Consider the following 25,730-nt stretch of genomic DNA (forward strand, 5'->3'; position numbering starts at 1 on the left):
TTAGCCAGGATGGTCTCGATCTCCTGACCTCGTGATCCGCCCGTCTCGGCCTCCCAAAGTGCTGGGATTACAGGCTTGAGCCACCGCGCCCGGCCAGAATTGGTTTCTTATAAAAGAAGAAGAGACACTAGCAATTTCTCTGCTATGTGAGGACACAGTGAGAAGGTGGCAGTCTGCAAGCCAGGAGGAGAGCCCACACCAGAAACTGAATCTGTGGGCACCTTAATTTTGGACTTCCCAGCCTCTGAAAGTGTGCAAAATAAATTTCTGTTAAGTCAGGGGTCAGGCCATGGACTGGTACTGCTTTGTGGCCTGTTAGGAACTGGGCCTCACAGCAGGAGGTGAGTGGTGGGTGAGCAAGTATTATAGCCTGAACTCCGCTTCCTGTCAGATCAGCGGCAGCATTAGATTCTCATAGGAGCATGAACCCTATTGTGAACTGCACATGTGAGGGATCTAGGTTTGAAAATCTAATGCCTGATGATCTGAGATGGAACAGTTTCATCCCAAAACCCGTTTTCCCCACCCTGTCTGTGGAAAAATTGTCTTCGATGAAACCAATCCCTGGTGCCAAAAAGTTTGGGGACCACTGGTTTAAGTGATCCAGTGTGTGGTGTTTTATTATGGCAGCCTCCATAGACTGATATGACAGACTGGGGTCTGGGCCTTACCTTATTGTAAGCTTTAGCCAGCCAGAGAGCAGTTCTGTGATCTTTTTGAATCTCAAGTTCTGAATAAGACTGTGTTTATTAATAAGAAAAAAGTTTGAGAACTTTTTCATGTTTAGATGTTAATCTAGGATTATGTGAGGGTTTCTTAAATAGTTTATATGTGTTATAAAAATACATGTGCCCATCACATAGTAGGTACTTAATAAATACTTGTTGAAAAATGTATGGTAGGTAATAAATATCAGCTAAAATATGTAATGATATTAATGTTCTTTTTGCATGTTTGTTTTTTATGGGCTTTCCAGCAAAAAGCAGAAAGCCTGCTAGATAAATTCTAAAAGAACTGTAACACTATTAATGTTAACTCTTTTTTTGTTTTTTGAGACTGTCTCACTCTCTCACCTAGGCTGTAGTGCAGTGGCATGATCTTGGCTCACTAGAACATGTGCTTCCTGGGTTCAAGCGATTTCCTGCCTCAGCCTCCTGAGTAACTGGGATTACAGGTTACCCACCACCACACCCAGCTAGTTTTTTTAAGTATTTTCAGTAGAGACAGGGTTTCACTGTGTTGCCCAGGCTGGTCTCGAACTCCTGACCTCAGGTGATCTGCCCATTTTGGCTCCCAAAGTGCTGGGATTACAGGTGTGAGCCACTGTGCCGACCTAATGTTAATTCTTGATTATTGCAATGCAGAGAATTATTTTAGGATATATTCTAATTGCCTGAGATTGGGTTATAGAAGAGTTTCTAATCCTGACCCCTGTAGTGAAATTCTTTGGTTGCCTGTTAGAGCAAATGTATCTATTGTCCAACATCGTGCTACTTGCTCTGGTGGTATATGTAAGTCAAAGTTTCTTCCCTCAGGGAGTATGCATTTGAAGAACTATGCTTAGATATATCAAACAGTACATAATATAATAGTATATAATCAAGTGATAAATGTCATAGGAGTTAACAGAAAAGACATCTTTGGGGATTGTATTACAGTAGCCGAGAATGCTAAACTTTTAAAGCAGGTAGAGTTTGCAGAGAAGAGGTCTCACCGTGAGATCATGATTCTGAAACAGCAGAGGGTTAGATTGAGGGATTCATTACTACGTGGGGTTCTGTGTTAGTCTTCCACATTCCTGAGGACAATCTATGCCAGTACTTTTTTATTGAGTGCCTACTTGGTGTCAGGTGCCAAGGATTGAAAGTGAACAAAGGTTTTAGAGTATAACGAGGATACAGACAAGTAAATAGTCAAAGGACAGTATGATAAGAATTTTGTTTTGCTGGAGTATCTTATAACTTTCTTTTAAAGGCTATGTGGAAGAAAAACTAAATCTTTGTGGGCCTGAAAATTACCTCTTCTTTTTTATAATTATCTTTATATGAATTCTATATTGAAAATAATTTTTCTCAGGAAATTTGAAAGCTAATATTTTTTTCAAAATTTTAGTATTGCTGAAGAAAAGGCTGTTGTTAGTTTCATTATCATTCTTCTGGGGTAACTGTCTGTTCTTCTTTTCCAGAATCTTTGAGGTTTGCCTATTAAGTTTTTTATTTTGTACTTTCATGGGAATGTGTCTAGATGTCATTGTGTAGGACACCTGTTGGGCCCTCTCAGTGTGAAACTAGGTTTTTAATGATCATGTATGTGAAACTAAACAAATTTGCAAGAAGTTAATTTTGTTCTTTAATGATCATATATGTGAAACTAAACAAATTCATGAGAAATTAATTTTCTGTTTTCTCTGGAGCTCTTGATTGAATGTTGACCTTTCTGGATTGATCTTTTATCTTGTTTACCTTTTCACTTAACTGCCTTTTTGTGTGTGTGTGGGATATTTCCTCAACTTTTTCTTTTAGCTCTTTCTTTCACTTTTTAAAAAAAATTTTTAGTTCAGCCACTGTATTTCTATTTGGTTCTTTTTTGAGACGGAGTCTCACTCTGTCGCCTAGGCTGGAGTGCAGGGGCTGGATCTCAGCTCACTGCAAGCTCCGCCTCCCGGGTTCGCGCAATTCTCCTGCCTCAGCCTCCCGAGTAGTTGGGACTACAGGCGCCCGCTACCTTGCCCGGCTAGTTTTTTGTATTTTTTTAGTAGAGACGGGGTTTCACCGTGTTAGCCAGGCTGGTCTCGATCTCCTGACCTCGCGATCCGCCCGTCTCGGCCTCCCAAAGTGGTGGGATTACAGGCTTGAGCCACCGCGCCCGGCCGCCACTATATTTCTAATTTCTCAGAACATTTTCTTGTTTTCTTATTGTTCTTTCAAAAATCTTCTGTTTTTCTATTATGGATAAAATTCTTTGGATCTCTGTTAAGCTATTTGTCAGATTTTATTTTACTTTTATTTCCACTTTTCTTTTTTTTTTTCAAGACAGGTTCTCACTTTGTTGTCTGCGCTGGAGTGCAGTGGTGCTAATATGGCTCATTGCAACTGCCGCCTCCCAGGCTCAATTGATCCTCCCTGCTTAGCCCCTCAAGTAGCTGAGATTTTAGTCGTACGCCACCACACCTGACTCATTTTTGTATTTTCTGTAGTGTCAAGGTCTTGTCATGTTGCCCAGGCTGGTCTCGAACTCCTGAGCTCAAGTGATTCACCTGTTTCAGCCTCCCAGAGTGCTGGAATTACAGGTGTGAGGCACCATGCCTGGCCTATCAGACTTTTTTTTTTCTTTTTCTTTTTTTTTGTTTTTTTTTTTGAGATGGAGTCTCACTCTGTCGCCTAGGCTTGAGTGCAGTGGCATGGTCTTGGCTCACTGCAACCTCTGCCACCCAGGTTCAAGCAATTCTCCTGCCTTAGCGTCCCAAGTAGCTGGGATTACAGGCACCCACCACTACGCCCACCTAATGTTTTGTATTTTTGGTCGAGGCAGGGTTTCACCATGTTGGCAGGCTGGTCTCGAACTTCTGACCTCGTGATTTGCCTGCCTTGATTTTTTGTTGAGATAGAGTCTCCGTCACCCAGGCTAGAGTGCAGTGGCGCGATCTAGGCTCACCATGTCTGGCCCCATTGAGTATTTAATTAAGGATCACATACTACATTAAATACTCTTTTTTCCTTTTAATATAAAAAAGGCTTCCTGTCTTTTTTTTCTTTCTTGACATTTGAAGAGCTCAGGTCAACTTACCTTATAGAATGTCCGATAGTCTAGATGTTTCTGTTTCCTCAATCCTTTTTTACTGTATTAATTGCTATTTTAATGAGGTTTAGTAGGAGGGATAGCAAATGGTTTGTTTCTTTATTATCTTCTTTATTGGTTGTAAATACGATTTTTAATGAGTGTATAATGTTCTACCATTTTAAAAAACTACTTTTCTCTTGCTGGTGGTTTTAAGTTTTCCATGTTTTTGCTAATATAAGTAAACCTGTATTGACTATTATATATATTTGTATACATTTTTAGTTATTTTCTTCTTAAAAATTTCCTAAGAGCATATTCAGTGGGTCAGTGAGATTGTTTTTAGATCAAGAACCTTAAAACTGCTCAGTTTTCTCAATGTCCAAATCACATCACCCACATATCAGAATCCATTTGATATATTTATGTTATATATGGGATGTAAATTTACCTGAGAGAAAATTATTTGCTTATAATCAGTCATTCTCAGTGTTCTGCTAGTGTCCTCATCCTTTATTATCTCTTTCAGGGTTTTTTTTTTTAGGCTTCAAAACTTGTTGTTTTTAAGGATTCTTTAAAATATAATTTTAAGTGGTTGGGTGTAGAAGCCTTTTCCAAAACCTAATACTAGTGTGAGATAAAACTGTAGCCTGAATATTTGTATGGTCACAAGCAGCTTTACTGCATCAGTACAGAAAAAGTAAAAAAGGTATTAAGTTCCCTAAAGCCTCCTTTCCCTTTCAGTCATCTTCTTTTTTTTTTTTTTTTTTTTTGTTTTTTTTTTTTTTTTTTTGAGACGGAGTCTCGCTCTGTCGCCCAGGCTGGAGTACAGTGGCCGGATCTCAGCTCACTGCAAGCTCCGCCTCCCGGGTTTACGCCATTCTCCTGCCTCAGCCTCCCGAGTTGCTGGGACTACAGGCGCCCGCCACCTCGCCTGGCTAGTTTTTTGTATTTTTTAGTAGAGACGGGGTTTCACCGTGTTAGCCAGGATGGTCTCGATCTCCTGACCTCGTGATCCGCCCGTCTCGGCCTCCCAAAGTGCTGGGATTACAGGCTTGAGCCACCGCGCCCGGCCCCAGTCATCTTCTTAGTTGGTTCTATATCCCTCCAGATCTTATCCTATGTATTTTGGACATATATGTTGTAGAGAAGTGTGCATATATGCATTTAGCACTCTATTTTACACATTGTAAACACAGGTATTCTGCATTTTGTTTTTTTCCCTTAACAGTGTGTTTTGAGATCTTTTTATGTTTGCAGACAGAGATCAATCTCACTGAAGCTGCTCTGTGGGGTTGCACAGTGTGAATGGATTTTATTTTATATAACCATCCCTGTTGGTGGACATTTTAAATTATTTCAAATATTATAATTGTTTTGACATTGCAGCTCTTCTTTCTAGGATGTCAAAATCTGGAAACATTGGGAGACTGAGGTTTTTTATGTTTGTTTTATTTTCACCAGCTTGTATTGCAGAAAGTAGAAGTAATGTTTTTCTAAAATAAATAGGATAGGTATTTTATTTCTTTGATTTATTAAAAACATGCTGTCTCACCTGGGTATGGTGGCTCACGCCTGTAATCCCAGCATTTTGGGAGGCTGAGGTGGGGGGATCACGAGGTCAGGAGTTCGAGACTAGCCTGACCAACATGGTGAAACCCCGTCTCTATTAAAAATACAGAAATTAGCTGGGCCTGGTGGCAAGCGCCTGTAATCCCAGCTACTCAGGAGGCTGAGGCAGGAGAATCGCTTGAACCCGGGAGACGGAGGTTGCAGTGAGCCAAGATGGCGCCACTGTACTCTAGCCTGGGCGACAGAGCAAGACTCCGTCTCAGAAAAAAAACATGTAGTCTCTTAAAAAGAAAATTCTTCATGGATAGCTATTATTACTTAAAAGGCCGGGCGCAGTAGCTCAGGCCTGTAATCCCAACACTTTGGGAGGCCGAGGCGGGCCGATCACTTCAGGTCAGGATTTCGAGACCTGGCCAACATGGCGAAACCCCGTCTCTACTAAGAATACAAAAATTAGCCACGCGTGGCGGTGGGTGCTTGTGGTCACAGATACTCAGGAGGCTGAGGCAGAAGAAGCACTTGAACCCAGGAGGCGGAGGTTGCAGTGAGCTGAGATTGTGCTGCTGCACTCCAGTCTGGGCAGCAGAGCAAGACTCCATCTCAAGAAAAAAAAAATTCTATATAGGGCCGGGTATGGTGGCTCATGCCTGTAATCCCAGGACTTTGGGAGGCCAAGATGGGAGAATCACTTGAGCCCAGAAGTTTAAGACCAGCCTGAACTACATAGACCCCATCTCTTTTCTTAAATAAGTAAACTAAAAATAAAATTTCTATATAGCATTTTACACTACTAATATTTGAAGTACCGCATAGCAGTTCCCACTAAATAATGAGGCAATACTGTTTATAAGCTGCTTTAACATGATAAACGCAAATTAATATACTAAGGTAAACATTAAAGAGCAAAATAGCATTTCCTCTCTGATTCTAAAATTAATACCTACATAGAAAAGTTAAAAACTTTAAAAAAAGTAATCCTGGATTTTACTCCTAGAAGGCAAAATATATACACCTTTGACATTTTGGTGACTGTTCTCACAGTTAGTGGTGCATGGGTGTGTGTTTCTATATTGAGTCTAGTCATATATCGTGTTATGAGTATGTATTATTGTGTGTACATCCAATGCAGTCATTTTTCTTAACTTTTTTTTTTTTTTTTTTTTTTTGAGACAGAGTCTCACTCTGTCACCCAGGCTGGAGTGCAGTGCTGCAATCTCAGCACACTGCAACCTCCGCCTCCCAGGCTCAGGCGATCCTCCCAGCTCAGCCTCCTGAGTAGCTGGGACCACAGGTGTGCGCCACAATGCCTGGCTAATTTTTTGTATTTTTGGTAGATACAGGGTTTCACCATGCTGACCAGGCTGGTCTCGAACTCCTGAGCTCAAGCTATCCACCTGTCTCAGCTTCCCAAAGTGCTGGGATTACAGGCATGAGCCACTGTGCCTGGCCATCTTTCTTAACATGTTTTTCACATTTGTGATACATATACACACACATACATTTGTATGTAACTATATGAATGATACTCTACATGTTATTTTGCTGCCTTTTTGATCAGCAGTGGAAATAAAAATCTTTTAATGCCACTGAATACAGATACATCATTCTTTTTTTTTTTTTTTTTTGAGACGGAGTCTCGCTCTGTTGCCCAGGCTGGAGTGCAGTGGCGCAATCTCGGCTCACTGCAAGCTCCATCTCCCGGGTTCCCGCCATTCTCCTGCCTCAGCCTCCCGAGTAGCTGGGACTACAGGCGCCCGCCACCACGCCCGGCTAGTTTTTTGTATTTTTAGTAGAGACGGGGTTTCACCATGTTAGCCAGGATGGTCTCGATCTCCTGACCTCGTGATCCGCCCGTCTCGGCCTCCCAAAGTGCTGGGATTACAGGCTTGAGCCACCGCGCCCGGCCACATCATTCTTTTAATGTGAAGTATTTCTCTATTTAGGGTATACCTGATAGATTTTGATCAAACACTAGAAACAGCTCTCAAATGGACTTTGGCTATGGGTAGTAATTCATTGGAAACTCCTTTTGAGGACATTAACAGGTGGTTGGGAGTTAAGTGGCTTTTTTCTGGCAGACTTGTTTTTTTCTGGTGACTCTTAGAATTAGTGTCAGTGGGAAGACAGCTTGCAGTAATCAGACTCAGTGAGTGAGTTCTTTGTGGAATGTGACTTGAGATATGAAGTGACAGGATTGATAAGGGTCTTCAGTGAAAGGAAATTAGGAGTGTTGGGATGGAACTGACAGAGAAAATAATGGAAATTGGTAAGGACATCTGGTTTAGGTCAGCAGAGCAACACAGGAAAAAGGAGAGCCTTATTAGTTGTGGAAAGGAAGGGCAGTTTTTTAGTTAGGCTAGCTAGGGAGATGGACTTCTTGCAGAGGTGGCTACTGATCTGTTGGCCTTCATGAGTTGGGTGTTAGTAGATAGCTGCTTTTGAAATATTACTTGTTATATGGAACTTAAAAGTAGACACAACACTTGTTCTTTGATCTCACAACTTAGAGTAGAATACAGGTGGTCAGGGGGTTGCTAGTTTTCTTCCTCTTTTCTTTTTTAAGAAAAATAAAAGCATTCTGTTTGTACTTTGTGCTTTACTTCCTTAAAAAGCACTGTCAGGCTTGTTAGCTATCAGCCAATTATTTTTTTAAGAAGACTTTTATTACATTTTTCTTTAAAGAATGTGTAAATATCCTTACCAAGAGTACATTTCTTTCTTACTGTTTTTCGAAAGAATCACCAACTGAAAAAAAAGTTCCAAGGCGTATTATTACTGCAGAGTAACCTGAATTAGGGAGTTATCAGGATGTTACAGAAGTACCCCAGATGCCAAAATACACGAGTCAGAAAAACTTAGGTCCAGTTTTTCCCTGTTGGTGATTTAATCTCTGGAGCAAAGCTTAATTATTGCATGAATATGCCTTAAAATATGAAATATGCCTTAAAACAACATGACATTAATTAACTTAATAAACTTACTGAATAAAGACATTTCGTAGATACTGGGTATATGAAGATGAGTAACACATGGCCCCCACCCTTAAAGAAATTATTATTTAGAAGGATGAGATAGAAACATATGCCAAAATATATGGATGGTAACAATTAGGCAAAAAAGAGGGGGAATAGTCAGTTCTGCTTTGGGATATGGGAATGCCTGAAAAAGCTAATTAGAGCAGGTGAGTTTTGAGAAGGAGTTGTTCACTATGTAGCTGCAGATGGGCTGGGGCATAGGGGTGGCAAGGATGCTCAAATCTAGTCAGGAATATTATCACCAGTGCCATAGAGGACTGAGATCATGATATTACAAATACTTTGCTACGGGTAATGGGAAGATTGTGTGTGGAGTGAGAGGAGATGATGCTAGAGAGGTTGTCAGGGAAGGTTTAACTTTATCCAGAAGATTCTTAAATGGGTGATTAATAAAATCAGGGAAAGATTATCTGGCAAGTAGAAGTGGACAAGATTCCAGTAAGAGGTATCAGTTTGCAGATATTAAAGTAATCAAGCCGGAAATGACATGGGCCCAAAGTCTCAAACTAAGTGATGAAAAATCGAAATGGAAATTTGGAGACAAAAAGGTGTATTAGAAAAAGACACGTGACTGATTTTGTGTGTGTGGTAAAGGAGAGGGAAGCATCAGGATGACTTCCAGATACTATGTCTTGGAGAATTTTAGAAAATGCCAGTGCCATTTGAGGAAAAGCTATTTTAAAAGGAATAAATAATTAGTTTGCTGCTTGAGCATGCCAAGTTTGAGCTGGTAATAGATACCCAGAAAGATGTGTTCTGTAGGTATTTGGATCTGGAACTTCAAAAAAGGGGTTATATATAATCAAGAGTCATCAGGATTGAATTGTTTGAAACCATGGAAGTAGATACAATAATCTAGGAATTCAAGAAGAAAAGTGTGGCCTGGTGTGGTGGCTCATGCTGGTAATCCTAGCACTTTGGGAGGCTGAGTTGGGGGTATCCCTTGAGCCCAGGAGTTTGAGACAAGCTTGGGCAACATGATGAAACCCTGTCTCTACAAAAAATACAAAGATTACCTGGGTGTCGGGATGCATGCATGTAGTCCCAGCTACTCAGGAGGCTGAGGTGGGAGGATCATCTGAGTCCAGGAAGTTGGGGCTGCAGTGAACCATGATCACTCCACTGCACCCCAGCCTGGGTGACAGAGGGAGACCCTGTCTCAAAAAAAAGAAGAAAAGTGTCAAAAACAGAGCATTAACATTTTGGGAGTGGGTCCAAAAGAAGAGCTGGTAAAGAAGACTGAGAGGGAATGGTCTGAAAAGAATCTACTGAATTTGTCAGTTAGATGTTGGTGACTATTGTTAAGGTGGTTTCAGTGATGTGTTAGGAGTAGGATCCAAATTACAAAGTAGGCCAGGTGCGGTAGCTCACGCTTGTAATCCTAGCACTTTGGAAGGCTAAGGCGGGCGGATCATGAGGTCAGGAGATTGAGACCGTCCTGCCTAACACGGTGAAACCCTGTCTCTACTAAAAATACAAAAAAAAAAAAAAAAAAAAAAAAAAAAAATTAGCCGGGCGTGGTGGCGGGCACCTGTAGTCCCAGCTACTTGGGAGACTGAGGCAGGAGAATGGCGTGAACCCAGGAGGTGGAGGTTACAGTTACAGTGAGCCGAGATCGTGCCAGTGCATTCCAGCCTGGGCGACAGAGCGAGACTCCGTCTCAAGAAACAAAACAAAACAAATTATAGAATACTTCTGTATTGTTAGTGGTGTTTATGCATTGAATTATACCTTTAAATATTGTATTAAAATAATATGTGATATATATACATTTAGAGAATTAGATAACCAGCTCTCATGTGCCTACTATATAGTTTTTTAAACTTTTATTTTTAAATAATTATAAATTAAATTTCTATAAATCATAGGAAGTTGCAAAAGTAGTACAGAGAGGTCCTCCTATATAGACTTCACTCAGCTTCTTCCAGTTACCATTCAGTTTAACAAGTGTCCTGGGTTAGTTCAGATGTTGATGTCTTGGGCTGGGTTATGGAACTATACAGGGAATATGGATGTGGATTCCATAGCCCTACCTGGTGTAAGCCTTCTTTCCCTGCCTCCACTAGGAGCAGGGCAGATGCAAGCTTCTTTGCTGTTTCTCAGAATGTATGGGTGGAGCTTTTCCAGCTCCTTTTTACATATTGGGCAGCTCTTTTTAGGATTTTGGCTCAAAATAGGGATTTGACTTGTAGCCCTCCCCTGAAATAAGCACAAAGGTGGATCTTCTGGCTCTGTAGGCCCAATATACCCTTATTATAGACTGCCTTGGGGTCAGCTGAGGTGACATCTGTGGCTTTGAGTTTATTGCTTTCTGTCACCAAGAATTTCCCTCTCCCAGCTTTTCTTTCCCTTTTGGAGTTCAGCTGTATATTCTTTTTTTTTTTTTTTTTTTTTTTGAGACGGAGTCTCGCTCTGCCGCCCAGGCTGGAGTGCAGTGGCCGGATCTCAGCTCACTGCAAGCTCTGCCTCCTGGGTTTAGGCCATTCTCCTGCCTCAGCCTCCCGAGTAGCTGGGACTACAGGCGGCCGCCACGTCGCCCGGCTAGTTTTTAGTAGAGACGGGGTTTCACCGTGTTAGCCAGGATGGATCAGCTGTATATTCTAATTTTTCATATTGATCTAGCATTTCAGTGATACTGTTTGGTCACATGGATGTATTGGTTCAGTCTGCCTTGTTGCTTGAATAAGAAGTCCAATAAAGTTTCTTTTTTTCTAATAAAATATTTATTAATTGTATTCTCTGCTTTGTTCCACAAAAATGATTCGAGGTTGGATTATATTATTCTCTCTTTAAAAATATTATTATTACTACTACTACTACTACTACTACTACTACTACTACTACTACTGCTACTACTGCTGCTGCTGCTGCTGCTGCTGCTGCTGCTGCTACTACTACTACTACTGCTACTACTACTACTACTACTACTACTACTTGAGACAGAGTCTCGCTCTGTCGCCCAGGCTGGAGTGCAGTGGCGTAATCTTGGGTCACTGCAACCTCTGCCTCCCGGGTTCAAGTGATTCTCTTGCCTCAGTCTCCTGAGTAGCTGGGATTACAGGCACGTGCTATCACGCCTGGCTAATTTTTGTATTTTTAGTAGAGATGGCATTTCACCACGTTGGTCGGGCTGGTCTCAAACTCCTGACCTCGTGATCTGCCCACCTCAGCCTCCCAAAGTGCTGGGATTATAGACTTGAGCCACCGCTCCTTGCCAAAAATATTATTTATTTTTAAAATGGGTAATACATGTATGTGGTCTAAAGTTAGATAAAAAAAGAGTATGCTTGCTTTTTCTTTTCCCTGTTACCCTAGCCACCCCAGCCCAATGTCTCTTTATAGATACAACCAGTTACCAGTTTCTTATGTATCCTTCTAGAGATTAACAATGCACTAGTTCATTGGTTTTTTGGTTTTTTTTTTTTTTTTTTTTTTAGATGGAATGTCGCTCTGCCACCCAGGCTGGAGTGCCGTGGTGCAATCTCGGCTCACTGCAAGCTCCGCCTCCTGGGTTCACGCCGTTCTCCTGCCTCAGCCTCCCGGGTAGCTGGGACTACAGGCGCCCGCCACCACGCTTGGCTAATTAAAAAAAAAAAATTTTTTTTAGTAGAGGCGGGGTTTCGCCTTGTTAGGCAGGATGGTCTTGCTCTCCTGACCTCATGATCCATCTGCCTTGGCCTCCCAAAGTGCTGGGATTAAAGGTGTAGCCACCACGCCTGGCCAATAATGCACTAGTTTATTCTTTAACAGAGGTTTTAAACTTTAGTGTTTATAATTTAATTTTGTAGCCAATATTCAGGATTTTTCCATCTGTTTGAGGTACTAGCAATTGTATTTTCTTCTGCTTGCTTTTGAGTTACAGCTCTACGCTAGTTATGTGTTACACATATGTCTTTATATATGTGAATGGATTATCTGTGTTTTAATTTTTGTTCACAAACTCCTCAGAATTTGACAAAATAAACTGTTGACTAGGATGTTTTAAGTTATGTGGAATATTAAAATGAAACATTAGCTCTATTTTTAATTTTTAATTGACACATAATAACTATACATATTTATGGGATACAGGGTGATACTTGAATACATGTATTCCGTGTACAGTGATAAAATCAGAGTAACTGGCATATTCATCACCTCAAACATTGATCATTTCTTAGTGTTGAGAACATACAAAATCCTCTATTAAAACTGATGGAAAGCTTCATGAATTTGTATGTCATTTTTGGGCAGGAGCCATGCTAATCTTCTCTATATTGTTCCAATTTTAGTGTTTGTGCTGCGGAAGTGAGCACTGGCCCTAATTTTTAGGAGGTAGTGGAAATGATATTTTAAGATGCTAGAAATCTTATTGAAACACATTGTAGCTATCCTTAAAAATTGTGGCTGGGTGCGGTGGCTCACGCCTGTAATCCTAGCACTTTGGGAGGCTGAGGCGGGTAGATAACCTGAGGTTGGGAGTTCGAGACCAGCCTGACCAATATGGAGAAACCCCGTCTCTAGTAAAAATACAAAATTAGCCAGGCATGGTGGCTGGCGCATGCCTGTAATCCCAACTACTTGGGAGCCTGAGGCAGGAGAATCACTTGAACCCAGGAGGTGGAGGTTGTGGTGAACCAAAATTGCACAGTTGCACTCCAGCCTGGGCAACAAGAGGGAAACTCCATTTAAAAAAAAAATTGCCCTGATTACTAACCAATCCATGCCATTGTTTGCATATGTGCAAATAATTGCCCAAAGAATTGAGGGGGTCTGTCAAAGATAAAGGCTTCTCCTTTGGGTTCCTTAGCCACAGTTTATACTATTGATTGCCTGACTGCAGCTCGGTGTGAAATTCAGTAACATGGAGCAAGAAATGGAAGCCTATGACCTAATATGTTTTCTTCCTTAGATCAACCTCTCCACTTCTCCTACACCTGCACAGTTAATAAGCCGTTCCCAGGCTTCCAGTTCTACCAGCGGCAGTATTACCCAACAGACTATGTTACTAGGGAGTACTTCCCCTACCCTAACGGCAAGCCAAGCTCAAATGTATCTCCGAGCTCAAATGGTAAGATATGAGCTACCAAATTTTTTCAGTGTTTAAGGACTTGAGAGATCAAAATGTTTCTTGATTTGATACAATAAGAGGTATTTTTAATACTTAAGAAATGTTTAATTGTGTGTGTGCGCATGCGGGCGTCCCTTCAGCTCTTGTACATTATGTCATGAAAGATTCTACTTTTAATTAATAAGTCTTCTTGGTATCAAATAGTAATTATCACGTTGCGAAGCTAATAGAGATTCAGTAGCATAAGAGTGATTATTTTTTAATATCAAATTCATCGGAAACCTTTTTTTCATATTTTAACATCTCTGAAATTGGGATGCATTTTATAACTGATGGCATCTTGGTACTTACAGTGGTCCATAAAATCATTGCCTATTTTTGACAACTTAGATTTAGTGAAATAGAAATGTTGAAAAAAACTTCGTTGTTAAAGTTAGAATTTGTATCCTAGGATTTTCTGAATTCTATATTGGAGTTCCGGATAGTTTCCCAGATGATTCTTAACTTTGGTTATTCCCATCTCAAGTTCTGCAAGGTTATTTGTGTTCTTGAGTTCATTTTTATCTTTTATGAATATAGGAATGTTAATTTGGTTATTCTGTATTTGGGTATCTACTGATTTCCTAATTTAATTGTTGAGCTTCTTTAAGGAATGTAGAAATTGGTTGACATGTATTTTATTTGATGTCTTTACAAGAAGCTAGACAAATGCATTGTCCCTAATATATTTATATTCTTTTTTTGTCCAGTGGACTGAATATTTACCTGGATCTCCAGTTTTTTTTTGTTGTTGTTATTGTTTTTTGAGGCGGAGTCTCACTCTGTTGCCCAGGCTAGAGTGCAGTGGTGTGATCTCTCTTCACTGCAACCTCTGCCTCCTGAGTAGCTGGGGTTACAGATGCCTGCCACCGCGCCCTGCTAATTTTTGTATTTTTAGTAGAGACGGGGTTTCACCATCTTGGCCAGGCTGGTATCAAACTCCCGACCTCGTGATCCACCCGCCTCACCTCCCAGAGTGCTGGGATTACAGACGTGAACCACCACACCTGGCTTGGATCTTCAGTTTTTTATATAAAATTGCAAAGTTTCCAATCATTTAACTAATTCTGTGCTTTAAAATTAGGTTGAACCATTTGAGATGGTCGCTATTTGACTCTTTTTGAACTCTAAAATCAGCAGTTTCATACGGGTCAAACTAAATTGAATATCTTCTTTTTAGGTTTAGTCCTTTCAGGGTCTTGGTACTGGAAATTATCTTTTCAGGAAAGTTACGCCATTTGTCTCTCGGTGTCTGTGGTGGATTGTTGCCAGGCCCCACCGTCTCTGTCCCCTAAAATACCCAAATCTGAGGATGCTCAAGACATAGTATTTGCATATAACCTATGCATATCCTCCCATATACTTTAAATCATCTTTATGTATAATACTTAGTATAATGTAAACACCATTTAAATAACTTATATTGTTTAGGGAATAATGGCAAGAGAAAAGTTTGTACATGTTCAATACAGATGCAGCTGTCTTTTTTTTTTTTTAATGAATATTGCTTTGATCTACAGTTGAATGACGAACCACAGAGCCCTCCATAGATATGGAGGCCTCATTTTACTTTGTTGTTGAATTTACTTAAATTTAGTGTACTAAAGAACTGAAGTTTAAAAGGTCACTTAATTGATCATTTAATTTTTCTAATTGTTTTTGGTCCTTGTTTGGTTGAACATTTTAACTTAGATAGCAAGAGGAACTGAGTAATTTATACAATTTTTAAATAAAGTATTTACACATTCTTTGAAACAAGTGTCAAATTTACTAAATTGAATTGATTAATCTCTAAGTGGATTGTATTGCCTTAGAAATTAATGACATTTGGCTGGGCGCGGTGACTCATGCCTGTAATTCCAGCACTTTGGGAGGCCGAGGCGGGCAGATCACCTGAGGTTGGGAGTTCGAAACCAGCCTGACCAACGTGGAGAAACCCTGTTTCTATTAAAAATACAAAAAATTAGCCATGCATGGTGGCTCATGCCTGTAATCCCAGTCACTCGGAAGGCTGAGGCAGGAGAATCACTTGAACCTGGAAGTTGGAGGTTGTGGTGAGCCAAGATTGCGCCATTGCACTCCAGTCTGGGCAACAAGAGTGAAACTCCATCTCAAAAAAAAAAAAAAGGAAATCAATGGCATTTGTTTGAATATTGAAAAAAATTGAGCCAGGCACAGTGGCTCACGCCTGTAATCCCAGCACTTTGGGAGGCTGAGGTGGGCGGATCACTTGAAGTCAGGAGTTCGAGACCAGCCTGGCCAACATGGTGAAATACAAAATTTGCCTGGCGTTGTGGCATATGCCTATAATCCCAGCTACTCGGGAAGCTGAGGCAGGAGAATTGCTTGAACCCGGGAGAGAGAGGTTGCAGTGAGCCAAGATCACATGACTACACTCCAGCCTGGGCGAGAGACTCCGTCTCACCAAAAAAAAAAAAAAAGGGAAAAGAAAGGAAAGTGATAAGTAAAAACATTAAATGTCTTTTTGTTTTTTGATGTGGAGCTTTTTTTGCAGGCTCTTTTGTTGTTGAATTTTGACAGGTGTGGCATTTACTTTTAAAATGAATATTTCTTTTTTTTTTTTTTTTGAGATGGATCTTGCTCTGTCGCCCATGCTGGAGTTCAGTGGTGTGATCTCAGCTGACTGCAGCCTCCACCTCCTGAGTTCAAGTGATTCTCCTGCCTCAGCCTCTCGAGTAGCTGGGATTACAGGCACACCCGACTAATTTTTGTATTTTTAGTAGAGATGGAGTTTCACTGTGTAGGCCAGGCTGTCTTGAACTCCTGACCTCCAGTGATCCACCTGCCTTGGCCTTTCCAAAGTGCTGGGATTACAGACGTGAGCCACCGCACCAGGCCATAGAATGAATATTTCTTTACAAATAGTTTTAAAATGAAAGGGCAACCTGGATTTGCCCTATAGATCCTTTGTAGCGGAGTGAAATATTGGAGTGTAGTATGTGGCATAGTTATCCTTATGATAAAGAAGACTGAAAAGGCTTTTTTGGTGTTTCTTTTTGTTTCTCACTGAAATTTAATTTGTGTTCCAAAATAGTGATTGTAGTTGTTTACTTTAACTTTCCATTTTAGGAATCCTGCCACAGTAGTTTTGAGCTAGGAAAAATTTAACTATAATAGCTTATTTGAGACACAATTTGGCCTGAGAATTTCATATCACCAAAATATATTTTCTTTTTTGAGTATTGCTTTTTTTTGCACTCATCAGAATCATGAGCTGTTTCAAAAATGTTTATGATGTTCTTTGAGTTCTCTTATTATCAGAAACTTCTCTTTGTCATGTAAAACCTTTTGCTGAGGAGATAATCCTAAACTGCATTTGTCTTTCTGTCACAAATTTCAGTCTCTCTTGCCTGCTACACATTGTGTGTGGGACATGTTCTTTTGTCTTAGGGTATTTTTTTGGTTTTCTGTCTGTACAGCTGATTTTCACACCCGCTACCACTGTGGCTGCTGTACAGTCTGACATTCCTGTTGTCTCGTCGTCATCGTCATCTTCCTGTCAGTCTGCAGCTACTCAGGTGAGCTTGTCTAGCTTCATAATGTGTTACTTGAGATCTGAATCTTCAGGTTAAAGTTAAGCATTCCTTTTGTGTTTAACTTACTGATGGTTTCAGTGCTCTTTGTCATGCATTTCAGATTGAAATTTAATAAAATACAATGAGAACTTCAAGAAAATGTTTTTTCTGTTAAAATTATAATAGCGTTAAACACAGATATTTAGGTTATTTGACGTTGGTTGGTCAAGGTTAGTGAGACTTTTTGTTAATGACATTCTATGTTTAGTTTTATCATAAAGCAGATTTATTTCTCATGTGAGATATATTCTTTTGCTTAGATTGCTTTGCAGTATTCCTTATGTAATAACTAAGTCAAGAAGGATTTTAAGTTTGAAAGTGAATTAAACTAGACAAATTTAAAATTTAAAAAATTGGTCGGGTGCAGTGGCTCATGCCTTTAATCCCAGCACTTTTTGGAGGCCCAGGTAGGAGGATTGCTTGAGCTCAGGCATTAAAGACCAGCCTGGGCAAAATAGCAAGACCCGGTCTTTACTAAAAATAAAAAAAATTAGCTAGTTGTGGTGCTGTGCAGCTGTAATTCCAGCTTTTCAGGAAGCTGAGGCAGGAGGATTGCTCAAGCCTGGGAGATTGAGGCTGCAGTGAACTATGATAGTGCCACTGGATTCCAGTCTGGGTGACACAGTGAGATTCATCATTACAGAAATGCAAATCAAAACCACAGTGAGTATCACCATACACTCACAAGAATGGCTGACATGAAGAAGACTGCTAATACTATATATTGGTGAGAATGTGGAACATCCAGACTCTCATATATTGCTGGTGAGAGGGTAAAATGGTATAGCCACATGTTGGAAAAGACTTTGGCAGTTCCTCATGAAGTGAACCATACATGTAGCATGTGACTCAGCAATTCTACTCCTTATGTTTACCCTGAGAGACCTGAAAACACATAAAGACATGCAAGCGAATGTTTATAGCAGTAGTATTCAGAATAGCCCCTAAGTGGAAACAACCAAATATCCTTTAACTGCTGAGTGGATAAACAAATTTTGATATATTCTTTTTTTTTTTTTTTTTTTGATACAGAGTTTTGCTCTTGTTGACCAAGCTGGAGTGCAGTGGCACGATCTTAGCTCACTGCAACCTCCACCTCCTGGGTTCAAGTGATTCTCCTGCCTCAGCCTCCCGAGTAGCTGGGATTACAGGCGTGTGCTACTACACCCGGCTAATTTTTCTTTCTTTCTTTCTTTCTTTTTTTTTTTTTAAATAGAAACAGGGTTTCACCATGCCAGGCTGGTCGTAAACTCCTGACCTCAGGTGATTTGCCCGCCTCAGCCTCCCAAAGTGCTGGGATTACAGGCGTGAGCCACCACGCCCAGCCTCAATATATTCTTACAGTGGAATACTGCTCAGAAATACTGATGAATCTTAAAAACACGATGGTTAGCAAAATAACCTTGGTATAAGGAATACATACTCTATGATTCCATTATATGAAATTCTAGAACAGGCAAAACTATAGTGAAAAACAATCAGCTAAGTGGTATCTGGGGTAAAAAGTAGGGGGAGATTGATTGGGAACGGGCATGAGTGAACTTTCATGGTTAAGGTGATGTTCTGTATCTTGGGGTAGTAATTATATGGTATATACATATGTCAAAACTCATTGTTTTGTTTTATTGTATGTAAGTTACACCTCAGCAAATTTGATAAGAATGAATTAGAATGAGTACATTTTAAATGAAAACAATTTGAGTTAGAATGTTACTTTGCATGATATTGCTGTATTCTGGTATTCTTCATAATGAATATTTTAGACTGCATATGGCAGAAATGGATATTTTAGGGTCATCGTTGGCTTCTTATTTGTAATATAATAGTTCTCAATCTTCTGGTAAAAAATAAAAAATGAGATAATAATATTCGTTGGTATTTTTGATAAAACCTCTGTATATTATTTCATTTACAAATAAAGGCTGATTTTCATGTATTAATTTATAAAGATGATAGTTAATTTTAGGTTTCTCCTAACTTGCCCAGTGATTCTCTACAGTTTCTTAACTTTGTTGGACTTTTTTTTTCCGTATTTATAAAATGAGACCTTTATCTTTGTTAACGTCAAGGTTTTTCAACTCAAAACTTTTATGTCTCTGGAATGAATTTGTTGAAGTAATGATATTTTTAAATTAATTGATTGATTTATTTAGTTATTTATTTAATTTTTGAGATAGGGTCTCACTCTGTCACCCAGGCTGGAGTGCAGTGGCTCAATCATGGCTCTTTGTAGCCTTGACCTCCCTGGGCTCAAGCCATCCTCCCACCTCAGCCTCCTGAGTAGCTGGGATTACAGGTGTGCTCCCACGCTTGGCTAGTCTTTGTATTTTTTTTTGTAGAGGCAGGGTTTCACCATGTTGCCCAGGCTGGTCCTGAACTCCTGAGCTCAAGTGATCTGCCTACCTCGGCCTCCCAGAGTACAGGCGTGAGCCACTGTGCCAGCCTGAAATAATGATCTTCTTTTCTTTTCTTTTGGTTTTATGAAACCTAATAGAGCTAGACCATCGTCAACTTCCAGAACATTTTAAATTTTATTTTTTCATTTATATTTGACTTTGTTCCAACTAACATTTTAATTCATTTATAAGATGCGTACAATAAAACATTAGAAAGTAAATTGGAACCATGTAAGAAAAAACACAAATAAAACTAGGAAAGTGGCATGGAGCTAGGAGTGAAGTTGCTGCTCAGTTTACATGTATGAAGTTCTATATGGACTTAAGCGCCTACTTCAGTCATTTATCGTATGACTTGTACAAGTTGCCAAACATCTTTAATATTCATTCATATTTGTAGGGAAAAAGGATGAGTAATATATATCTTTAGTGTATAGAACATTACAGGCTGAGTACTTTTTTTTTTGCAGAAGTCGGGGATAGGAAGACTTGGGTTCAAATTCTGACTTCGGCAACATTTGCCAGCCAGATTGATTTTGGCCAGATTCATAGGATAGCATAATGTTTATAATACGGACTTTGGAGCCAGAATCTCTGGGTTCAAATACTTGCTCTACTATTTTATTGTTATAAGTTCTTAACCTCTCACCTCAGTTTCAATTATATAAAATAAAATAACATTTATAATATATTTCATAAGGTTGCTGTGAGGATTAAATATGTTAATAAATTAAAATAGAAGTGTCAGATAGCATTTACTAAATGTTTCATTTACTGAATTGTTTCATTTACTCCTTAAAACAACTCAGCTCTACTCTGGGAGCTGTTGCTTGCAGCTCAGAGTTGTTATAAGGAATAAATGAAACAATAAAGTACTTAACATAGTGCCTGCCACATAATAAGATACCACAAGCTACTGATTACTGTTTTTGTTATGCATTGTCTGAAGATGAGTCAAAAAGTTGGTTCTTAGCTTTCAGGTAACTAATAGTGAAGGGAGAAAAGCAACCACTTAAAGAATTTATAGGCCAGGCAAGGTGGCTCACACCTGTAATCCTAGCTCTTTGGGAGGCAGAGGCCGGTAGATTGCTTGAGCTCAGGAGTTGTTTAAGACCAGCCTGGTCAACATGGCAAAACCCTATCTATAGAAAAAATTTGCAGGGTGTAGTGGTGCGGGCCTATAGTCCCAGCTACTTGGGGGGCTGAGGTAGGAGGATTGCTTGAGCCCAGGAGGTTGAGGCTGCTGTGAACCAAGATCGAGCCACTGCATTCCAGACTGGGTGATAAAGTGAGACCCTGTCTCAAAAAAAAAAAAAAGAATTTATAGTTTCCAAGGTAAAACAAACAAACGACCTGCTTAGGAAAACACAGCTGATTTTAATATGTTCTGAGGAGCACAGTTTGTCTTGCTGGTACGCATGAAGAAAACATCTTACTTCATATTTAAGGGTATTTTTAGTGTGAATAGTCAAAACAATTTATAAAAGTGGTCTTTGGGGTCCAGATTGATGTGTTCTAAGTATGAGCCTCTGTGATCGGACTTAATTCAAGAATAGATTTTTGAGGGGCTGGAGGAATGGATTGAACTTTAGGAATTTCTCTATGGATATTGTTTCTCTTCTCTGTACTTTTGAAATGGCAGTGAATGAGGCTGGCATTGGTAGGTGATGCTCACACTTATGCACTCCAGTGATAACTTTCCTCAAGTTCAAGACTATTAGTTTTGGAAAATTTCTGCATAACTTTCTTGAGTTTTAAAATTATATTTGCAGTTAAAAATTCTATTTATAATTGTGAAATACCAAATCTGAAGTTGTATTTTAATACTCTTTAAGCTATAGAAGTCAGTTTAACAGTTGATTTTTCCTTAGTACTAAACATTTTTATACCATAGTGTAAAAAATGAGGAATTTGGAATATCTCACTTCTATTTACTATGTTAAATGCTCCATTCCTTCTCTCCACCTGGCACACACACACAAAAACAGATTTTTGGAAAGATGTTATAGGGTAGAGTGTGTTAAGAGATGAGCTGGGCATGGTGGCTCACACCTGTAATCCCAGCACTTCGGGAGGCCAAGGCAGGCAGATCACTTGAGGTCAGGAGTGTGAGACTAGCCTGGCCAACATGGTGAAATCACGTCTCTACTAAAAATACAAAAATTAGCTAGGTGTGGTGGTGGGTATCTGTAAATAGCCTGGCTAACTCGCAAGGCTGAGGCAGGAGAATCGCTTGCCCCTGAGAGGTGGAGGTTGCAGTGAGCCAAGATCGCACCACTACACTCCTGCGTGGGCGACAGAGCAAGCCTCTGTCTCAAAAAAAAAAAAGAGATGAGTAAGAAATCTGACCCAGAGGCTGGCAGAGTGGCTCACACATGTAATCCCAGCACTTTGGGAGGCGGAGGCGGGTGGATCGCTTGAGGCCAGAAGTTCGAGATGAGCCTGGCCAACATGGTGAAATCCCAAGTCTACTAAAAATACAAAAATTAGCCGGACATGGTGGCACAGGCCTGTAGTCCTAGCTACTCAGGAGGCTGAGGCAGGAGAATTGCTTGAACCCAGGAGGTGGAGGTTGCAGTGAGCTGAGATTGAACCACTGCCCTCTAGCCTGAGTGAGACTCTGTCCCAAAAAAAAAGAAAAAAAGAAAAAGAAATCTGACCCAGTAAATCCAAAGGGCTATTTTTTTATTCCCCAGATAGCCTTACTGGGGAATACCCTTAGAATTGAGGAAAAAAACAGCCCTTTGGATTTAAAAGCTAAAAATTCAGCTCTACTGTCAGCAATGTGACCCTCACTCTTAGGGATAATATGATAATTGCCATAGTATTTGTTAGATTCCAGTTAAATAATTGATGTGAGGGTATTTTGGCAGGGAAGCCCTCTATAACAATGTGAGATGTGAAATTAGCAAAAATAACTCCTGCAGAATGTAGACTTTTTCAAAAGTTAGAAAGTTTTCGTAACTTGATTAAAGAAAAGGTTCAGATGAAATGAATGTGGGACATCAGAGTGTCCTAATATTCTTATTCTTAGAAAGGATGGGTTTTCTTTCAAAAGGGAAGCTCTGTCAAGGACATCTGTGTATGTGATCTTTCCACTAGCAGCTAAGTTAACTTTGTAATATACTTTGGCAGTGTAGCTTTCATGTTTGGAATTTATTTAAACCATGTCAATATTTAAGTCAGAATGATCATAGATATTTTAGCCATATTCTAAAATATATATGTTCACATAAATAATATATATACAACGTAGTGTAAGTAAGTATATATACATTTTCTTTTAGAATTCCAGAAAACATAAGGAAAATTAAAAACACAAAGTGTATTATTCTATAGAAATGGATATGCTGCAGGTTTCAGGGTTCATTGTGTCAAATCCTCGTTTACTGTGAATATACTTTTCTTTTTTTTTTTTTTTTTTTTTTTTTGAGACGGAGTCTCGCTCTGTCGCCCAGGCTGGAGTGCAGTGGCCGGATCTCAGCTCACTGCAAGCTCCGCCTCCCGGGTTCACGCCATTCTCCTGCCTCAGCCTCCTGAGTAGCTGGGACTACAGGCGCCCGCCAGGTCGCCCGGCTAGTTTTTTTTTTGTATTTTTAGTAGAGACGGGGTTTCACCATGTTAGCCAGGATGGTCTCGATCTCCTGACCTCGTGATCCGCCCGTCTCGGCCTCCCAAAGTGCTGGGATTACAGGCTTGAGCCACCGCGCCCGGCCGAATATACTTTTCATTTGAGGGAATGCTTTCCAGTTTTTCAGATTATTATCCTTTGGTTATCATCACTATGCAGTCTACTTTATAGATCACTTGTGGCAAATGTTAAATTTTATATTATCTTTCTCTTGCTTCCTGGAAGATTTTAATGTGCCTCTTCTAGATACTTGTTGAGATGTTTTTGGTAAACATGAACAGATTTTAATGTTAGCATAAGAACACAATGAAGAGAACTTAAGTGCTTACCAAAAAATTAGCCATGTAATATGTATTTCAAAATCATACATAAGAGAATACCTCAGACTTGTGAAGTTTCTATTAAGTCTGCAGCACCGAGCTGCAGGGAGTATAAACATGAATGTTGAGATGAGAGTCTACTAGCGAGTCTCAGTATTTCACAGACATACATTTAGTAATTCTAAATCAAGTTAGATATTTGTCAGTTCAATAGGCCAGTAATGACCCAAATGCTATGGGAAAGTTGTTCCAGAAGGGAGGAAGAAACCCTTTTCTAACCAGGGACTTTGGGCATGTTTCTTAGGTAGGGTAAGAGGGATTTTACTGGGCTTGGAAGAATGGGTTTGGCTTCAAAAGACAGCTTTGAGAAAAGATGGCATTTAGGCAGGAGGTGCTTAAATAAGAGCACCAAATGAAGGAAGTGGAAGGTATATTTGGAGAATAGTGAGCAGAACAGTTTGGGTGAAATATGAGAAGTGTGGGCTGGAGGAATAGAAACTGGGGGCTTGAAGTGGGTTTTGGCCTAGGTTGTGGAGGGCTTTGAGTGGCAATCTGAGAAATCTGGGTTATAATATTTCTTTCTTTCTTTTTTTTTTTTTTTGAGACAGAGTCTCACTCTGTTGCCCAGGCTTGAGTGCAGTGGTGTGATCTCAGCTCACTGCACCCTTGCCTCCGGGTTTCAAGCAGTTCTCCTGCCTCAGCCTGCTGGGTTGCTGGTACTACAGGCACCTGTCACCACACCCGGCTAATTTTTGTATTTTTAGTAGAGACGGTGTTTCACCAAATAGGCCAGACTGGTCTCGACCTTGTGATCTGCCTGCCTCAGCCCCCCAAAGTGCTGGGATTACAGGCATGAGCCACTGTGCCCATCCAGTATATTTTGTTTTTGCATTAAACTTTAATAATACAGTGGTTATTATCCATTTATGTTTACATTGGTATGAAATATGAGAAAAATCAGAGAAGACACTCCATATGGTTTCAGTTAAAAAATTCTTTGAGTAGCTTAGAATAGAACTGATGAAAACTTTGGCCTGAAGTATAGCTTTTTTTTTTTCTTTTTCTTTTTTTGAGACAGAGTCTTGCTCTGTCACCCAGACTTGGGGGGCAATGGCGCAATATCTTGGCTCACTGCAACTTCCACCTCCCAGGCTCAAGCAATTCATGCCTCAGCCTCCCGAGTAGCTGGGATTACAGGCATGCACCACCATGTCTGGCTAATTTGTATATTTTTAGTAGAGACGGGTTCCCTGTGTTGGCGAGGCTGGTCTCAAACTCCTGGCCTGAAGTGATCCACCCACGTCGGCCTCCCAAAATGCTGGGATTACAGGTGCGAGGCCCCACGCCCAGCCTGAGAAAGGACAGCTTGTTTTGGAGACAGAGTCTCGCTCTGTTGCCCAGGCTGGAGTGCGGTGGTGCCACGTGGCTCACTGCAACCTCTGCCTCCTGGGTTCAAGTGATTTTCCTGCCTCAGCCTTCTGAGTAGCTGGGGCTACAGATGTGTGCCACCACGCCTGGCTGATTTTTGTATTTTTAGTAGAGATGGGGTTTCACCATGTTGGCCAGGCTGGTCTTGAACTCTTTACCTCAGGTGATCTGCCTGCCTCGGCTTCCCAAAGTGCTGGAAGAAAGTATAGCTTTTGAGCATCAGTTAATGATGTAGAGACAGAACACACATGAAACTGAAGAATATTTTATAAAGCAGTAGTATATCATTTGCTTTGTCACTTTGGAGTCTCTTTTATCTCAGTTTCTCTCCCAGGGCCAGTGCTAGCCTACATATATTTGGTACATGCATTGTAGATAGACAAGAAGTTCAGCAACTTTTGGAGAAGCATTTTTCTCTCTTGCTTCTTGCTGCTTGGAAATGTTATAAATCTCAGCTGAGAGTAATTGGAATAATCTTTGCTACCATCCAGACTGGCAGTATGTTTCAAATAGCCCTGAGTGTAGCAGGAGCCACCACAGAAAGCCATTTCAGGATCATGCACACAGTCTTTTCAGTTCATGAGATGTAGTTTTCAAAGGCAGTGAATGTTCAATAACAACACCACCAAAATTTTACTAAATTAAAAGAGTTTCTTGAAAATGCTTTTCATAATTTTCACAATGGGGCAGATGATTTGATGAATTAATTGTCTTACAAGGTCAATGTCCCCTTAATCTCTATAGCTGGAACTGGTAACTTTTTTAAATGCAGTACGTTGCAGAGTAATTTCCTCATATTCATAGTTCATACATGTATAATACACACACTTTATATGTATATATACATACTGCTTTTATCTAGTTCTTTATGATCCTTCCCTTCTCT

General features: G+C 40.1%; 1 protein-coding gene and 2 non-coding genes across 13 annotated transcripts in view; 1 reads left to right on the forward strand and 2 right to left on the reverse strand.

Moving 5' to 3' along the window:
• Positions 1-25,730, forward strand: part of PHC3 (polyhomeotic homolog 3) — a 95,472-nt gene that overhangs the window by 19,691 nt on the left and 50,051 nt on the right. For 8 of the 11 annotated variants that reach the window (XR_749704.2, XM_010376003.2, XM_010377310.2 and 5 more), the window contains exons 5-6: positions 13,276-13,434; positions 16,914-17,012. The exons of 1 other annotated variant lie outside the window; for it this stretch is intronic. Coding sequence is in view for 9 of the 10 variants with exons in the window: in XM_010376003.2 (XP_010374305.1) it covers positions 13,276-13,434; positions 16,914-17,012 (258 nt within the window). In the remaining variant the exon portion in view is untranslated. The remainder of the gene's footprint in view (positions 1-13,275; positions 13,435-16,913; positions 17,013-25,730) is intronic. 2 more of the 11 variants (XM_010378699.2, XM_030929545.1) reach the window with 1 other exon arrangement.
• Positions 964-1,025, reverse strand: LOC115892135. The gene has a single exon (XR_004052021.1). It is a non-coding gene; the product is annotated as a U7 small nuclear RNA (small nuclear RNA).
• On the reverse strand, positions 12,573-12,679 carry LOC115900845. Its single transcript, XR_004060495.1, has one exon. It is a non-coding gene; the product is annotated as a U6 spliceosomal RNA (small nuclear RNA).

Source organism: Rhinopithecus roxellana, chromosome 1 (assembly GCF_007565055.1).
Source record: "Rhinopithecus roxellana isolate Shanxi Qingling chromosome 1, ASM756505v1, whole genome shotgun sequence".
Classification (NCBI taxonomy): domain Eukaryota; kingdom Metazoa; phylum Chordata; class Mammalia; order Primates; family Cercopithecidae; genus Rhinopithecus; species Rhinopithecus roxellana.